General features: G+C 37.9%; 1 protein-coding gene across 3 annotated transcripts in view; it reads right to left on the bottom strand.

The window, feature by feature from the left end:
• The window catches only part of FTO (FTO alpha-ketoglutarate dependent dioxygenase), a 231,318-nt gene that overhangs the window by 152,647 nt on the left and 59,241 nt on the right, over window positions 1-19,430 (bottom strand). For 2 of the 3 annotated variants that reach the window (XM_068150507.1, XM_068150506.1), the window contains 3 exons: window positions 16,013-16,092; window positions 15,076-15,219; window positions 6,654-6,773 (listed from right to left, as the gene is read on the bottom strand). In XM_068150507.1, the coding sequence (XP_068006608.1) occupies window positions 6,654-6,773; window positions 15,076-15,219; window positions 16,013-16,092 (344 nt within the window). Of the gene's footprint in view, window positions 1-5,605; window positions 6,318-6,653; window positions 6,774-15,075; window positions 15,220-16,012; window positions 16,093-19,430 lie in introns of those variants that run through there. The other variant, XM_068150508.1, reaches the window with a different exon arrangement.

The raw sequence follows: 19,430 nt of genomic DNA on the forward strand, positions 1-19,430 counted from the left end.
TAAAAAATACAGAGTAATTTTCTTTTCAATAAATGTTATTCACAGCATTCAAATATGGTCTTTTACTCAGTTCTCTTCTAGGAAATGTTCTTACCATGAAAGGTTGGACTAGATGATCCCTGAAGTCTCTTCCAACATGGTATTCTATGAACCTATGAAATAGGTTTCTACGAAAGGCTTTGCAAAGAATAACTAGGCTAGTAAAACAATACCACAATACTACTACTACACTATTTCCAGAACAAATAATAAGCCTTGATAAATATCCTGCTGATAAGAAGATCTTTTGTTATTCTAGTACATGTCCACCTAAGATTCTGGAGGAATAAAGATGGAAACATTACACCTTTTTATACAATCCACAGTAGCCTCACCATACCGAATCTGCTTTCACTGAAATCAATCACAGAGTTTCCATTACCAAAAGAGGACAAGACAAGGCTCTAAAATAACCTTCCAGGACAGACGCTGGATGCACAGGGATGCAGCTGGAACTGCAATCTAAACTTTTTCCTCTCTGCCACACCCTGTGTGAATGGCAATGTTACCAAACATAGCCCGATACTTTCTAAACTCTTAGCATCTTCCTGCTGCCAAGAACTGCAAGCATTTGCCCCCAGTGCTCACTTCCTATAAACATCACACGTAAATTTATGATCCAGAAGTTACACAAGAAGACTGACACAGATAGAAACCTCCAACACAGCTGCGTATGCAGTTGTGTGTAGAAGCATGTACGTACACACTACAGACCATCTCCATTAGCCTATCCACTCCAAGAGCACCTTTACCTGTGCTGGAACCTGCAGTGCTCACCTGGGAGAAAGAGATCCCTGTACACAATTCAAATACAAGACTGGAGTCTAACTTAAATGCAAAATCTTCAGTTTCTGCTGATTGCGTATTATATATATTTATATTTTTAATACCAAACAACCCATTTCACATGCAAGTACATGTATACACTACACACAATCACATACATCCAATGGTATAAAAATACAGTAAAAGCAGCCCTATTACAGTAAGGGTTAAGCACAAGACAGCAGAATTCTAGTCATCCAGAAGCTCACCAAGATACTGTGGTGGGCAGAACAGCACCTTATAACATCAACCTTATAACTGGTGCAAATCCACCTAGAAGGGAAAGCAGAACGGGACAGCATGCCTACCTCCCTGGAACCATCTGGTGCAGCAAACACCATCAGCCACACCACATGCACAGCTGCACAAGCCACCCATGGTCCTCCCATTTGTGCTGTCAGAAATACATCTCACCTTCCCGTAGGACAGAAACTGTCCTTAACTTTTCCTGGCTTATGCCAGTTTACACTAAACCTGAATGTTTTCAGTGTCATTCTCACAGTATGCTGTATGCATTGGAAGACTGCCCTTTTAACAATTCCAGTTTATAACTGAAATGCTAGAGTAGTTCATATCAACACAGCTTAGATCTCAACCAGCTCACATAAGGGTTAAAAATAGAAAGTGCTATCCACTGGTTTGCTCTGATGTTCCTGTAGATATTGTCACTGGATGTATCCTCAGTAGAATTCTATTCAACACCTCTGTCTTTAAGTACAAAGCTGTAGGCTGTAGCAGCTTTAGGAAACATAAGTATCCTTTTTTCTGCTGCACAGTATCTGTGTGTGAAATTCTCTAAAGGGGTTTAAGTATTTACCCTGAACACTATCAGACAGTTTCTAAAATTTTCCTTATCCTGTTGCAAAAACACTTCAAAGAGAATCATAAACACAGTCCTTTGTGCTTTCAGCACACACTTTGTTTTGGAAGCTTAAGTCTGAATTCCCTCAGAATTGCAAATATGTTTTTTTCCCTGAAAGATGTGCAATACAACTTCTTTTTTTTTGGGTGGGGTTAAAAAAAAAAAAAGATTGGTAGTGATTCTGCTATACATAGTACTGAATGTCTTCTCCCTTTTCTGACAGCTAGAATGATTAGGGTCAAGGAAATTAGTGCCAAAAAATATATATAAAAAGAAGGAGAAAAATAAAAAGCAAGTCCTCAGGATCAGGTGGTTGTTGTTGTTTAAGATAAAAGGTACATTACCAGAAACATCTGACTCCTTGTGTACAGAAAATATGCCCAAAATACATTTATTTAAAGGATCTGGCCTACACAGATCAGAAGAACCCCCAAAAGACAAGAAATAGGACTAAGATTTGGGTCTTTGAGCTGCCATGTTGTGCCTGCTTTTCACAGCTCATTAGATAAATAGGATCACCCATCACTGGATGGCCCTCCAATAAAGGAGCCTGATGCTGCAGTATCTGAGCTCAACAGGAAAGATAAAGAAGGAAATAAAATACCACCTCAGAATTTCTTGAGTTTTGGCTGACAAGGTCAAACGAATTCAAACGTCAGTTGTTTGTGTTTTCTGAGAAAAAGCCAAACAATCAGCCAGCCTGCTTGTGATCACAGCAGCTAGTTTAAAAATATAATTGGTTAGCAGTTTAAAGTGCCAAAGTCTACAAAAGCTCAGAGGGTTTCTTTTAAAAGCATATTTTGTCGAAGCTTTTCGTGGTTCTTCTGGAACTGCAATATTCTGGTTTAAATACATATTTAAACTCTTGTTTTAATTTGGGGGATAAAAAAAAAAAAAACAAGAAAAAAAATTTAAAAAAAGAAATATATTATGGCCTTGGGCTGAGATTTTGTAGCTCAAGTTTCAGCCTAGACTCAATTCTAACTGTCAGGCTGTAAGCCCCTGAAATAGTGGCTTATAGCTGGAACTATGACATACTTCATATGTCGCAATAGTAGTGAATAACGAAATAGACCTCAAAAAGGAAAGAAAAATAATTTTACAAGAAAACAACCTTGCTCTCAGATTTCAATTCAGCTGTATGAACTGATAGACGCACACCATAGAGAGCAACAGTAATAACAACATGACTATTAAAGGTTAAAACACATTTTAGAAATCAAAATGAAGGCTGTGCAGGAAGATCAGTTTCTGTGAAATGCCACTTTGCTCATTGTAACTAGTCAGAGGGTGCCCACTTCTGCCTTTACTCTACATTTATAAATTAAAAGGTGCACTGCATTTCATTATCATTAGCTGTGTTTTAGGGTGCCAAGCAGTAAAAAAAAATGGTGTAACGATTACTTGTGTTTCAGTTATACCATTAAAAAACATCAGTCCTTTACCATCTATGTCTCATTCCTTTAAGTAGGCCCTTTATTGTAGGCAAAGGGTTCTGCTGTTATAACTCCAAACCAGTCATACTCTTCTTGATATTTTAGTTCCCTTTTTTTTCATCTTGCCAAATTCCTGCATAAGTAGGTGGGATTAAATGGAGCCTAGCCTACCTAACATAATTATATATGTTGTGATTTTATACTACAATGAAACTGATACATTTTAATAATCCCAGTCTTGGCTCTTACCCACTAAAGTCAATAAAGGTTATTAAGGCCAACTGCCATATAAATACATTGCTACATTGCTAAATGGACTGTCAAAGCAGGAAATACAATTCACACCACATAGCACTAGCAGGATCTTAATTTATTTTATTTTTGAAAAGAAGTCTAGATATGCTACAACAGTCTTTAAAGCTTCAATATTTAAGTATAATCATACATTGTTTACTTTTTATTCCACAAACAAAACCCATTTCACTGCTTTACATTTTACATATTAAAATGTGAATCGGCCTAAAATAAAATAAGCCAAAGAAGACCGTAGGATTTCACCAGTTCTTACTGATTCGGCAGAGTGTTAAAGGACTTTCACAGCTAAAATAAATGTCAGATTGCAAGGTTTGCATGATATCAGACCCTGAGAGACAAATTGTCTCTCCACTGAATCTCAGAACAGCTACAGCAAGACTTCCTCACATCACATGAGATTTCAGCTTTTCAGACTTCTCTTTACCCAGAAAGCAAAGCTTGTACAGTCTTCTTTCAAATGGTAACTCTCCCTTTGAATTCAGCAAGCATTTATCCTGATGTTGCAGGTGATAACGTGTTAATCTTGAATGACTTTTAAAAAAAACAACCCTCAAACATTTGAATAGCCTTCATATTTTGAAGGGGGGGACAGCGGGGAAAGGAAGAGAAGAAGATTGGTTAAACTGCTTTGGATTTAATGGTTCATAAATTCATGAGGTAATATTGTGGGAAATGTGATGTTTTATCAGAATGTCATTCAAATGAAAGGTTTAACATTTACATCACAAGAGAGAGCTCTAAGTAAAACTATCCTCTGGGAAAAAAAATGCCAGGAATAAATATTATGATAAAATTGTGTGCTTGCTATAACGTACAAAAATATTAAACAGAGTCCAAAGCTTTGAAGACTCTGGGTTAAACTTCCTGCAGTATCATAGTCTGCTGTGACACTGAAGTAACTGCAATTAGCAGAATCAGAAATTATTTTGGAAACTTTCTTTTCTTCTTTGTGGTGAAAGCTTTAGTAAACAGGAAAGAAGGGGTGGGGGGCTGGGGAAGGCACACAGGGACCCCAAAACTGACTTTTACATCACTCTAGACACAAATAAAAAAAAAATTCAAGAGTTGTTCAGCTCACACACTAAGAAAAATATACTGCTTAAATATTTTCTTTTGAGAAACAATTCCCTTTAAGCAACAATACACTTCTGAGACAAAATCAACAATTCTAAGACATTTTTACTTTCAGCCTTCTGACACTGTTTTTATTTTTTTTTAAAGTCATCCAGCTAAAATTATAAATTTGTAGCAAGTAAAAATGAAATTGCCTGTAGATGACTGGGTGCCTTCAGAAATACCTTTTTGATTTAACTTAGTGCTGTGGAAGCTAAGCATGCACCAAAACACTGCACTTTTTATGTTAAATTGCTGTTGAATTTGTTAACCCGCAATTGATTTCCTGTGTTATGGAATCTTAGAGATTACAGCTAACTTGAAGCAACAGGGATAATTCTTGATGTTAATGCTACATTTCTATGTATTTTTATGAAGTCGGTGCCTGTCGTTGCATTAAACTGCGGCTCAACAGTGCCCCCTACTGTCATTTTGTGAAACACTAAAGGACGAAATGTATATTCAATCCAAAACCACCCACCCTACCTCCAAGTCCCAAATACAGTAAGCATCAAATTTACTTAGACACCAGCAACAAAACAGACATTCTCAATTAACATTCTCTTCTGTCTCCTTCAATAGCTGAAATTAATCATGATTAATAAGTTATAAGTCATAAAACATTAAAGCAATTTAAAAATTTTAAATTAGAAGCAGCTTCTGTCTTGGCCCAACTTCCAGTTTGCTGATAAATATCATCCCGAGGCCTGTTGAAAGCAGATACACTGACGCCACCGTGTTTCTAATTAGAGCCACATGGTGAAGTCACACCAACTGCAGAAAACCAAACCCTTGAGGATTCCTGAGTTTGCTGTTTTTCCATGTTCTCAGTACACAATGGATATAAAACAACAATCAAATGTTCTCGTCTCTACCTCATCTAAGGCTGTGTTACAAGAGACTAAGTTGTCGTTTCAAAGAAAAGCAAACTAAAAGATTTCTTTAAAATTACAACAGTATTCAAGAATGTGAACACATAAGAACACAATAATGATTAAAAAACCCAAACAAACAACATATAAGCAAGTGATAAATAATTTATTTCCTTTTGTAGGAAAGTTTAATGTTCACAAATTCCTTGTGGCAACTCATTTCACAAATGAAAGCCCCACTTTTCCATACATCTTATGCAAGTCTGACAGCAAGCTGACAGTATGTCTGAGAAGGCAGCAAGTCACACAGCTTACCTCCAAATTCAGGAGCATATTCTTGTTGCACAATACCGCCAGAGATTCAAAAACATCTCCCCTAAAAATCATATTCCACATCCTCACTCACATTACAAACTTGTCCAAGCTGACTACGAATTGAGACTTATGCTGTGATCAGTAAAAAATGACTGAAAAGAACCTTCTAATGCAGACAATGATATGAGTAAGACATGTTTGTCAACATAGTTCCTTCTGTGTACAAATGTAGAAGTAGGCACAGTGGTGATTGTATCAAAGTCTCCCAAAGGAGTCTCTACATGGACAGCAACAGCAAGAGGGCTGACAGTGCTTGTCACCGAGTCCCTCTTCAAGGAAAACACTGATGTACTGTCAAGTATACAGCAACAAAGATCACAACAATTACTCAAGAAACTAATCTCATCTTGTTGGTTCTAGTTATGGTACAAGCATGCAGGTGGACTACAGACACATAGTTGTATCTCCAGATCATGAAATTTCACTCTCAGGTGTCCTCGGATACATTTGCCATTGCCGTGGTTGGCAGAGTTGTCTATCCTGGTGTTGTATGAATAAACCAACAATGCAGAGTGTCATGAATTAATTGGCGTGATGTAATATATGACTATCAGCTTATGAGGCTGTCAAACTTTAAAAACAAGAAAAGCCAGGAAATAACTAAAATCTTGGGGGTTTGGATCTTATTTTGCTCACATATCTTCTGACTACTAGGGAGAAATACAAGACAGGACAGTGGCAGGCTGACATTGATTCTACTTTTCATATGTTTTGAATAAAGTTTAAACCCTGTTACTACAGTACAATTAAAAACATAATTGTCAGTGCTCTCAGCATTAAGTTCTAGAGGTTTTAGACTTTAAAAGTAGTTCTTACCATAATCTCCATTTTTCTCCAAAATTCTTCCAATTTAGCCATAGGCTTAAGCCACCAATCAGTGCACTTCAAATACCGCTTGCCTTGAAACCAAAACTGCCTAAGCCACTCAAATTCAACCTGCAAGATAAAAACAAATGATAATGCAAACATCTATGTTTGTTATTTGGGTCAGACATGGTGTAATGCATGAACACAGCTATACCTGAATAATGAAACAGAAACGGAGAAGGTTATCCAAATACTTACTTGTAAATGCATCCAGTTGTTTATTGTATTTCTATTCCACATGAGTTTGTGATCCAACCTAATCCCTTCAAACCTAGAGGTATGACATCCAACTCTTTACATGTGGTACATGTACAGAAAACATGCGAAGCTTGGGGTTACTCACAATTCAGCCAAACATGTATCAGCTCCAGCTTATATTGATTAACACTGTGGGTTTCAAACTATTTCAGCCATATAAAAGACTGGAAAACCTTGCAGTGGTAAGATTGCTAGGGTGCAGCCTAGTCAGTTGCTATGGAATGAAAGTAGAATAGAATAGAATAGGTTGGAAAAGACTTTCGAGATCATCAAGTCCAACCCATCATGCAGCACCATCTGATCAATTAAACCATGGCACCAAGTGCCTCATCCAGTCTCCTCTTAAACACTTCCTGGGACAATGACTCCACCACCTCCCTGGGCAGCACATTCCAATGGCCAATCTCTCTTTCTATGAATAATTTCTTCCTAACATCTAGCCTAAACCTCCCCTGGCGCAGCTTGAGACTGTGTCCTCTTGTTCTGGTGCTGCTTGCCTGGGAGAAGAGACCAACCCCCACCTGGCTACAACCTCCCTTCAGGGAGTTGGAGAGAGCAATAAGGTCTCCTCTGGGCCTCCTCTTCTCCAGGCTAAGCAGCCCCAGCTCCCTCAGCCTCTCCTTTATAGGGCTTGTGCTCCAAACCCCTCATCAGCTTTATATTATCATTATAATAAAGGATAGCTTCTCATTCTTCACCCAGCCCTCTGGTTCACACAGAGACTCACAGTCTCACTTGGATCAGCTGGAGCCCAGCAAAAGCCTGAGGCAGTAGAAGAAGGGAGATCCTGGCTGCTCACATTTCATGTTTCCCATGTGCTGGACACACCACCATACCAGCCTCCCTGACACAGATCAAGTCCACAACCCACAGGAAGAAAGAACAGGGGTTTGGGGCATCTGAAGCAACAGAGTTTTCTAGGACAAAGCTTATGTGGAAACCGTGTTTTAAAAAGAAAACAAATCCCCCACTGAAGTAGCAAGAAGCCCATCAGGAGCAAGCTAATATTTGTATTTAACATATCAAAACCAGCAAATGAAAACATGGGAGTTTAAAAAAAGATAATCTCATATGGATGGCCCATCAGCTGTAAGATAAGAGAAGAATTAGGTGACTAAACCAGAATATAAATATGTAACTCATCAAATATTATTTAAGCAAAATAATGCTGTTTATCCTAATATTCACTGAGCCTTTTTTTCCCTTTAATGGTAACTCATAGCTCTGGTCTTTAGGATTCTGTATTCATCTTTGTTGCGGTAGTTATGTTTCACACTGAGTTCAAAGCTGCTTTAATCATTATTTGTACCACAAAGAAGTTTTTGTTTATCCCTGCTCAGCTCCAATGATGCAAAACAAAGACAACCTGCCAAGGTGAAAGAATAAAGAGAACTGCCCAAAGCTGTCACCTAAGCTTTCTTTCCTGCAAGGGTGAACAGAATGGCTACAGAAATCTGAATGCACTCCACATAACATTAACTGTTTGGTCAATATATGTTCAAGATTACAATAGAACATACTTAAATTTGAAGGATATAAAAAGCATATTAAAGCAATTGATTGGTAAAATATAACAACATCATTAGTTGGCAGATTTAGATGTTAAAATATTAAAAACAAAAACCAAAATCCTGACTGGTAGTTTAGAGACTTTTTAGCACAGAAGTCTGATATCATCCTTCCTAAGAAAAGCTGATGGGCACTTTGCTTCCTGCACAGTATTAATGAAGTATAAAGTTATGGTTTCCTAAAAACCAGTATGCACAGTTCGGGGAAGGCAGAGCATACTGACAGTTTGACCAGAGTTTTAAGCACTCCGTGTTCTCTCCACACTTCTTTTTGTTTCTGCTAGCACCTACCACAGCAAGGCTAGAACATAGGATGTCTGGCAAACATATTTCATGAAGATAATCACAGGAGACTAATAATCAATGAAAAATAAAATAATTAGAAATTTTAAATCAGTGTTACAATATGGCTTAGCAACACAAGAGTATTACAGTCAATCTGATTTTTTACTAGTCATATTGATTTGTTACATTAATCTATGTAATTTCAGCCAAATTCAAGTCCATCATCTTGGCCAAGTTTTAAATATATCTCAACACAACTTGACACAGAACAGCTGCCTTTTAAGTGGAAGAGGTAAAGTTTAGCAACAGGTTAGTTAATTTTCTGCAGGATTAGCTGGCTTCAGAGGTCAGTGTACCAAATAGTAACATGCATCTAGGGCTCTCAAACTCTTGCCCACAGTCTATCTCACAAAGCCTCCATTTAACTCTAAACTGTGTTAATAAAATAGGAGTTGGGGAGTAAAAATGTTGTTTCACCCATCAACTTAGCCACCAAGCTGCTTGACAAATGACTATTCTGAATAGATAACTGCTTTTTTTTTTTTTTGGGGGGGATCTTGATGAGGAAATCAATGGTGATATTCCGTCATCACTCTATTCTTGGTTTAGATATACGCAAGCATCGATACTTAGTTATGCCAAAAATATCCAGATGCCAGTTATGCTAAGTTTGCTTGGTATTTTTAAACTGATACATAAACAATTGTCTCCTTCCATGAACAGGAGGAGCTATACTGGGAAAAAACACACAACAGTAAACACCAGAGAGACAAAAAGCTCAGTTCTAGCCTTAGCAGAACTGAAGTTACAGAACATTCATCTTCTGTGACAAAACTCTCAAGTTAATATCTCCAGCAAAGGATTTTGTTGAAGAGATTTGATTTGGAGACTCCCATGTTAAAGAGAGAACTTCAGTTATCATTAGAAAGCTTTTTACATGACTGGACAAGACAAAGCAAAACACATTAACATATAAAAATACATAAGCTGAGTGTCTGAGGAGCAATTTTCATATCCTAATTAATTTTCATTTGTGACTCATAACGGTGCAAGCATGCTCAGAATCAGGCCTCATATGTCTAACCTCAACATACTCAACATATTTTCAACTTGTTCTTTAAATAATGATTAAAGGCCAATTTTAGGTTATAGTCAATACTGGGTAGTAAAAGGCCAAGAGTAGCATTTGACATTTTGTGAGACAGTGCTCCTCAGTCGATTATTTAAAAATAACGGTTATTAGAAGCCACACATGTAGGTGATCCATATTTTCTCTCTGCTGTACTAGCCAGCCACCAACCACGCTGTCAGCTTCCTGTGATGTGTTAAACATATTAACCTTCCTTTGGCTACAGACACCGCCACCCTTTCTCAGCAATGACCTTAACGTCTAACGCTATATACCTTCAATTCAGCTACCCCAGGCTTTTCTACATTCCTGAGCATTCACCACACTGAAATTTATCTACTGCTGCCATAAAAATAGATTTGCTGTAGGCAAAATTGACTGTCCCTCACAAGCAACAGAGTAACCAGTTCAGTCTTGAGTTTTATTCATGGCAAACAGGATCTGATAATCAAGGCTGAGCAAAAACCCGATGAGGACAATTCATTAACTTTTCAAACCTGAGTTCTTCTTTTGAAGCCTGCTACATTTCCAAAACAATCCCCAGATGCTAAAACAACTGACACTAGCCATAGGAAACATATGATTATTAGTTTGGTGTTGGTAAATAAAGAAGCCTTAAAGCCACCTCATACAACAAGAACTGTTATCAGATTGCACGTTACTCAGAGGAAGGGAAACAAACTTTCTTTCAAATGCAAAGAACAGACTGGCATGGATCTTTTCTGCAGATTTATTTTTATATGTATAAACAGTTACATCATCTGTCCAGCAATGTTTTATTGCTTTTAAAAGCATATACTTCCCAATGGGTTTTCCCAGGTTCCTTGTTGCTGTTTGGGATACCCAGCAGCTGTACGTATTGTGGAAGGCCAAGTGTGATTCAGTAAGAGCAAGAAGTTCACATTCAGTGAACTCTGCGAGATGGTTTACTTCAGGATGTATTATTACTGGCCAAAATGCAATCTGATTGCTTAAAGGGCAACTTCAGTCTCTAACTGTGTGTGCCTTGTTAGGCTCTGTACTTCACAGCCATCTAGGCAATCACTTCTGTTCACCCTGTTACACTCTGTTCACCAGATACCTTGCCACTGAAATATTTGTTCAGACTTCTAGCCCATAAGTTACCCAGACAAGCAGCACGTGAGCACTCTAATTAAGGTTATCTTTACTTACAGCTACAAAGTACATACTGGGAGTGTACTCACACATCTAACAAACAGCACATACCTTGCAATTAATCAGATATTCCTTTGAAGGCTGTTTTAGGGAGAGAGATCATGGTAACAAAGCTAAGCCTAAAGAAGTATTAAACTTCTACCCATCTGCCTGCTCGTAATGCTAAAAACCTTCTCAGGTTTTATTTTACTTTTTTGACAGAAATACCTCTGTCAAGACATTCAAAACAGGGCTCTGACAAATAAACTGGGAAATCTAACATCAGTAAAGACATCCCCTAGATACTTACCCATACTTTTACATTTTCTCTGCCCAACACAAAACCAGAAAAAGCTTCAGATCTTCAGTTCAAACCCACTTTATTAGCACAGCAAGTCAATCTTCCTGCCCAGGAATACAGAAGTGAAGGCACAGAACCATACCTCATTCTTTCAGAATTGCTCTTAAGCTTTTTTGCTCTAGCAGATATGGACAATTCATCCAGACCTGATTTCACAAAGCAGTTAATTTGAGCACAGACTGTGAATCTGTGCTAAACTTCTATATTTTAGCCCTAGTCAAACGTAGCCTGATGGTTCTCTGGGAACCATCTGGGACTGTGATGGTTCTGTTCTGTTTAATGTCCTCTGATGACTACATCGGAGATGCCCCAGCAAGAGGGATTAAAAAAAAAAAACCCAACCCATAGCCTTTCAGGAAGGTAAAGAATCTTGAATAAATGCATTTAAGCGTCTGAGTTAAATTCACTGAAGAACTTCAGTTATGATAACATTTGAAAATAAAATACATATTTAGCAACACTTCTAGATATCAGAGTACTGCCTAATTTCAAGATCATGATCTTTCATGCAGGTAAATAGGAAAAATGTCACAAAAAGATTCAGAACTAGCATGGATATCATTGTATCAGACAGAAATGCACAGACAAAACTGGGTGGGCAGTTAGTTAATTCTATGTATCACAGCATCACAGTATCACCAAGGTTGGAAGAGACCTCAAAGATCATCGAGTCCAACCTATCACCACAGACCTCATGACTAAACCATGGCACCAAGTGCCACATCCAATCCCCTCTTGAACACCTCCAGGGACGGCGACTCCACCACCTCCCTGGGCAGCACATTCCAATGACGAACGACTCGCTCGGTGAAGAACTTTCATGTGACTTTGTCTTATTTAAAATTACAAGCAAGCTAAGGGGGGAAAAAAACACTGACCAAATCCTGATTAAATGGAACAATTGCAAGCTCATTTTATCAGTAAACAGTTCCATTCTTTAAAGAAAGAAAATACTTTCTTCACCTGCCTGTGAAAATATAAAGCTAAAACGTGTATTAGTACCTGCAAATACAAAGAATTACCCTACAGGGAGTAAAAGAAGGTAGGAAGCTTTTATATGCAAAAAAAGTTGCATTAGCCTCACAGATATGTTTTCAGTTCAGCGATGCTTGAAAAAGAAATGAGCATTTACCAGAGTGATAAGCCACTAGTAATTTTGCCTTCCTAAGTAGCAAACAAATGAAATTTGAGTAGCACTTCAAAATACAGAAATTATCCCTCAAGTGAAGAAGTGACCTTAGAATAAAAAACATAAAAATGAAAAGTAGTGAGTATTCTCTTCTCAAATTAAACATAGATCCAACGTGTCTACTAAGTCTAAGTGTGCAATATATACAGGTTAAGCAATGATGGCTGTTACAATATATCCCATCTGGGTAACAGGAAACATCCCTGTATGTCACATAGCAAAATTATTCAGGTGACTGCAAACACCAGGGGCTAGTCTCTCACCTGATGTACACGGCACATGCCTTTGATGTTAAAGGAGCCGTGCAAATTTACACCAGCTGCGCATGTGGCCCTCGCTGGGCGAAGCACATATGCGTGTAGTTTTATGGACTGAGCCTGATTGATGTTTTGCAAAACCCTGCATGCATCAGACTTCTTCAAATTGCTCTAGGAGCTGTTTGGCTAAAAGTAAAGGGTGCAAATCTTTGGCCATCACTACACTCAATTTTGCCACCTGTAAGCAGAAGATAGATAAAAATGTGGTTTAGGAAGTTTTAGTAAGAATGCAGAATATTAAATTCTTCAGCAGACAGCAATTTAAACAGTTTACACAAATTCTGTTTTGAGTGAAAGTTACCTGTGTACTGTATAGCTTCTAACAGTGATCATATTTATCTTAGTAGAAATACAGCACAGCATCTACTAAATGTGTGAATACAGGATTGCTTAAAAAAAAAAAACCAACCACACTGAAATTTAAGCAAAAAAATGACTCAGAAAGTTGCTGTTTTGAAGAAAGATTATCATCAAAGCTATAGTTAGGAACAGCTGAAAGCTTTTTCAGGTAGGACAGACTTCCAGACCCACTAAACAATCTGTCATTTTCAACTCCTAATACATAGCCTTGACTACGTTTTCTCTAATTCTTTTTTTTTAAAGAATTGCCAAATTTATGATTTTCAGCAACACTACCCTTGTAAGATGATCTGCTCCATTGTGTCCAATTCCTGACACTATCCACTAACACAGAATAAGCCAAGTTACATTTTTTGTGATACTATCTACTTCCATGCCAGAGGAAAAATTGCCTGCTTACAGAGTTTCCTAAAATACTGTCTGATATTTTCAGTTCATTTGTTGAGTCAGTGTGTTTAAGAGTACACTACCAGTTTCAGAGGAATCCTGTGAAAGTGCATTGCTGCAATTGCGTATTTTGTAGCACAGAATGATCTGCTTAAGTACGTTCCTCACAATTATTATTATTATTGTTGGACACAACAACCCCATGCAGTGCTACAGGCTGGGGTCAGAGTGGCTGAAGAGCAGCCAGGCAGAAAGGGACCTGGGGCTACTGGGCGATAGTAGGCTGAACACAAGCCAGCAGTGTGCCCAGGTGGCCAAGAAGGCCAATGGCATCCTGGTCTGTATCAGGAACAGTATGGCCAGCAGGAGCAGGGAGGTCATTTGCCCCCTGTACTCAGCACTGGTTAGGCCACACCTTGAGTACTGTGTCCAGTTCAGGGGCCCTCAGTTTAGGAAAGATGTTGACTTGCTGGAATGTGTCCAGAGAAGGGCAACAAAGCTGGGGAGGGGGTTGGAGCACAAGCCCTATGAGGAGAGGCTGAGGGAGATGGGGTTGCTTAGAGCCTGGAGAAGAGGAGGCTCACGGGAGACCTTATTGCTCTCTACAACTACCTGAAGGGAGGTTGTAGACAAGTGGAGGCTGGTCTCTTCTCCCAGGCAAGCAGCACCAGAACAAGAGAACACAGTCTCAAGCTGCACCAGGGGAGGTTTAGGCTGGATGGTCAGAAGAAATTCATCCTAGAGAAAGTGATTGCCCATTGGAATGTGCTGCCCAGGGAGCTGGTGGAATTGCGATTACTGGAGGTGTTTAGGAGGATACTTGATGGGGTGCTTGGTGCCATGGTTCAGTTGATTAGTGTTGGATGATGGGTTGGACACGATGATCACAAAGGTCTCTTCCAACCTAGTTTATTCTATTCTATTTCCACTATATTTTCTTCAGAATACTTTAAAGCAGATACTTAAAACCATGCCACACCTGGCATTCTGTAAAAACACCGTCAAACACCTGACCAGCAACTGAAAAATTCTACCTGCTCTTCCCTTCTGATTTTTTTTCCTGTTAAAGAAGTGCTAGAGTAGTCCAGTTTGTCCACCACACCATCAGATTTCATGTAATGATACTAAAACTACTCTTAGACTCTACCAGCAGAGGGATCTAAAGAAGGAAAATTGAAAACTATACAGGAATTAAGTTAATCTGAATTACTGTACCCACGTTAAAAGGTAATAAAAACACATTTCAAATTTATACAGGACAATGCTTGTAAGCACAAGAAAACACTTAATTGCCATTAACTCCACAAGCAGACCGCATCTCTCAGAACCTGGCCAAACTATTTTCAGTGCAGATCATCTCACCTCATTATGTATTTCCTCTACTTGCTTTACAACTGCAGGTTCCAGTGATTTCAAAGATAAAGCTGTTGAATCAGAACCAGTTTGTAAATTCTGGAGTGCCAATTCACATCGTCCAAATATGTATTCCAATGTTCCTCTTGAACACTATAAAGATACAATGAAAAAAGGAATAATATATATACAGCCACTCCAGAACTTATACATTCCTCAAATACACCAAACTATTTGCTTTTGAAACAACCAAACTGAAGGAGCAGAAGGAATGCATTTCTGTAACTTTATTTCACTATCTTTTGAACCTGTGTTGTGGCTTCTGGATTGTTTATATAGTTATTGATATGAATTATGCAAAAGACTAATCCATCAAACAATCTACCCAACTACTACAGCATTGACTGTGTTAGCAAAAGCCTTTTTATCTCAGAATTACTTTAATACAAGGGACTACCACTTTTCTGTTTTGTTTTTTTTTTCAATCCTCAGATGCACAGAAGGATCCAATTTAAAGCATATTCATGACTGCTTATAGCTGTTCTGACCTCCTAAAGGCCATTTTTGTCAGTGGACACAGCTGACAGATGTGTTTTGAGTATTTCTATCTCGTGAATATTGACCTTCAATTGGGTGTGTACAAAGCAAAAAGGTTTAAAAACACGTCAGGTAAAAATGCAGTTGCTTCTGTATTTCATCAGTAATTCATGAGAATGTATATTTTTAATGCATATCTTGTATACCTAACTGGAAGTTCAGGTGAACTAACAATACAGAAGCAAGTGTACCCCAGTTCAAAAATAAACAAACAGCAGTTGTTCAAGAAAACAGTTTGAGCTACAACCATGAGCCACAGTTCTAGATAACACAATGTGATGCTACATACACAGTGCTAGAACGTTAAGTTTTATGAATGACCAAACAGGGAACTATTTTTGATACTTACATCTGCTACTCTGTGAGTTGAGCTGAATCGAGGTGAATAACCAGCCAGAACACAGTGCTGATGCGTTGCATTGAGATCATCTAGGGACAGATTAGAAAAACTGAAGTACATGGGAAAATTACACTTATTAAAACTTATTCTGGCTGAATACGAATTGAGGACACTACATTCAGTATGAAAAAAGGAAAAAAAACCAAAACTAGAGAAGCTAGTCAGACAGTACTATCTTCAAAGACCTCTAAAATTTAGCAGAGCATGATAACTATGACGAAAAACTTGGAAATACCCACTATAAAACAACCAAAAGAACACAAGAAAAAGCAATTTCCTACAAAATATATGAGGGTTAAATTGCATAAAGCCACGTTTTGCAAGGGCCACTGGACCATTATCTTGGGTCATTGTGATATTGAAATATTACAATCCTTTTCAAGAAGAATTACAACAGAAAACAAGCCTAAACACTTCCACCACCCCAATTCAGGACCCATTCTCCGTGGTGCATTTCACGTAGCAAATAAAGCACTAAAAGTATTACATTTAGATTTGCACCTTTATTCAAATCCTCAGCAAATCTTTCATTGTAGGCGCTCCCCCTTGAAATTGCTTCCAACTGTCTCTAATCCTTTATTACTCTTAGAAAGAAGCCTGTAATTTTAATTTAAGAGTTTATAGTTCATCTGAAACTGTAATTGTACAAAAATAGTTGAAGCTTCATGGATTGCATGCCTGAAAGGATATTTGAAAAATACATTCTAGGTCTTAAAAGATTACAGCTAAGATTTTCCTTTTTCTTCTAAAACTATATTAATTGAAAAGAAAAAGCACTCAGTTAAATTGGACATTGTCCATTTGGCAACAAAAGCTTTCATTCAGATACAGAACACTATATCCAGATTAATATCTTGGTTTTAGAGCCAAAGCAGAACTGTTACCTTCCTTGGACATCCTTGGACACCCATGTCTAAACTATCACACTGCTCTTGTGGCTTTAGGTAAAATAGAATACATACAGCGTTAATGTCAGTTTTATATGATTGGTGAGGTTTGGAACACAAAATCATGGCCTCTCCAGTATTATACATCACATAAAATACATATATTCCTACTTTTATATGCATGTATCAGTCCTACTTTGGAAAACTGCATGCAGTCAAGCTATCTGTCAGACAGGTCTGAATTTGTGGTGAGCCAACGTGGAGTCTCTTTTGCCACAGAACAGTGGGCCCTTATCTTGCCACCAACTGCAAACTACCATGGCAGGGACATCTGATTTCTGTATCTATTGCAAAAATAAATCCCCACAAAACTTATGCCTACTGTGTAATCCATATGAAAAAGTGACTTTTTATTTTAAAGCAAAATTAACACCAACTTAGCAATGCATTTAGTATGGTTTCAGGAAGCCCTTGTCCTTAAAAGTCTTGCCTTCTATATGAATGCTTATGGGATGCATGTACCAATTAGCTAACTACTAGGTAAGAAAAGTTTTGAGAGCTGGACTACAAATTTCTGCTTACATGAACACTCCTCTCCCAAAGCTTTCCCATGTCTATGAAAAAAAGGCATCACTTGCACAGACTATTTTTCTGAATTTTTATCAGGCTTTTAGCTTGTTTATGATTTTTAAAAGGCTACATACTATCCACACTTAAAATATTAATTCTGGAAAACAATCAAGTAGAACTAGTAAGGTCTAAGACATGCTAGAGCACTACCCTGACCAAAGACTTCTATCCTGAATCAAAGCCTCATCACACATATCAAAGCTATTCACATTGACCTGTATTCACAGGATACAGGCACCAGCCTCTGTACAAATGTGGAGGATACCTTGCACTTCAGGCACTGTAATGCACAATCAGCTTTCCCAAGCTGCTGACAATATTGAAAAGGGCTTGTTTGCATTCAAGGGAATGCAACTTGGTAGCAGACACTTGGTGTTTCAATGCCAGAAAAACCAGCGATTTTTCTGTCTGAGGTAGAGCATCTAAGGAACAAGACTATTTCCTGAATATGTGTACATGGCAAAACTCTTATTTCTTTTACATGGATTGTTTTATTCTTTCATTTCTATTACTTTCTGCTTGCCATTTCCCAATGAATTATCTGCATGGCTGAGGCAAGATTTATTAAATGAAATTAATCACATATAGGATTGTGTACAGGTGGCTGAAGCCACCCTGGAAAATAAAGTTATCAACTTAACCTTTTTAAATAATTTAGAGGTCAGATTTTGACTTTCCAGATAAAGCACTAAGAAGTCACAAGAATGTGCACCTGAACGCTCTACTACTATCAGATGCAGACGATTATTCTCTATGTGGACACCCCTATCAGACAGGGACATTCACAGCCAGCAGATAAATTTCAGAATTTGGATGCAACACATTCTATTTTAAATTTTAGGAGCATGTCTTTTTTACCTCTCTGATCCAATTCTCAGTCCCTGCACCCTGCTCTGTCCACACTTCACTGTATGCTTTCTTCTACACAGCTGGAATACCTGGACACCACCAGCAGAAACAATGAACCCTGTGATTGCATAGACTTTGTCAAATGAACAGACTACTGGATCATGTGTATGTATACACTTTAACTGTACTACTTAACTAATTATCAGCGAGGTGAGAAGAGGTACTGGTTTGAGAAAAAGAATGAGTGTAGACCCATGTCACTGCAGACTATTATGATATAACAAATACAAGCGAGAAAGTATATTAATTCTTAGTCAATCCTTTAAGTAGGAAGTAAAGGTCCCAAATATCATTTCTAGTTAAATACCTCCCAGGAATACACAAATCACAGTGGAAAATGCTCTCAGAATTAGCCACAGAGGTTTACATAATCTTTTCTATCTTTCTTCAAGTGTTCTTCATAAACATTTCAGACATTTGTCTTTTTATCAGCTTCATAAAATGACAAAAGGTACAGTGGGGTTTAAAGCACTGGCAAAAGCTTTGATATTGTAAACATCACAAATAACTATAAACAAAAGAAAAGTAACAGAACAAGTCTCTTTCACTTAACTACCACAAAGAAATAATTTTCTTTTTCAACACATTACAGTGCAATTTTCAACAGCACAAAAATGCTTTCCCTCCCTTTTCCAGTTCTACTTGTATCCAACTGCACTTTTTAACTGTAGGTATGTCAGCAAAAACACCAGGAAGGTATGTCTCCTTCTCCAAGAAATTATGGCTCAGTAGAATTACACTTTTATAACAGAGAGCTAGAGGGATGACCTGTCCCTAATTAAGAAACATTTTTAGTTTTTAAACAAGAAAAGCGTGCACAAAGTAAACAATGAATTAGAAAGCCAAATGAAACAAAGCATTTAGAAATTAGGAAGCCTGGGATTTGCCAAACTTCATGATCAAAGTTGAGTAGCAACAAATAATGTATCTGGAGTTTGAAG

Source organism: Melanerpes formicivorus, unplaced genomic scaffold (genome assembly GCF_026170545.1).
Source record: "Melanerpes formicivorus ecotype bairdi unplaced genomic scaffold, bMelFor1.0.p_v2 SCAF_20, whole genome shotgun sequence".
NCBI classification, from domain to species: Eukaryota; Metazoa; Chordata; class Aves; order Piciformes; family Picidae; genus Melanerpes; species Melanerpes formicivorus.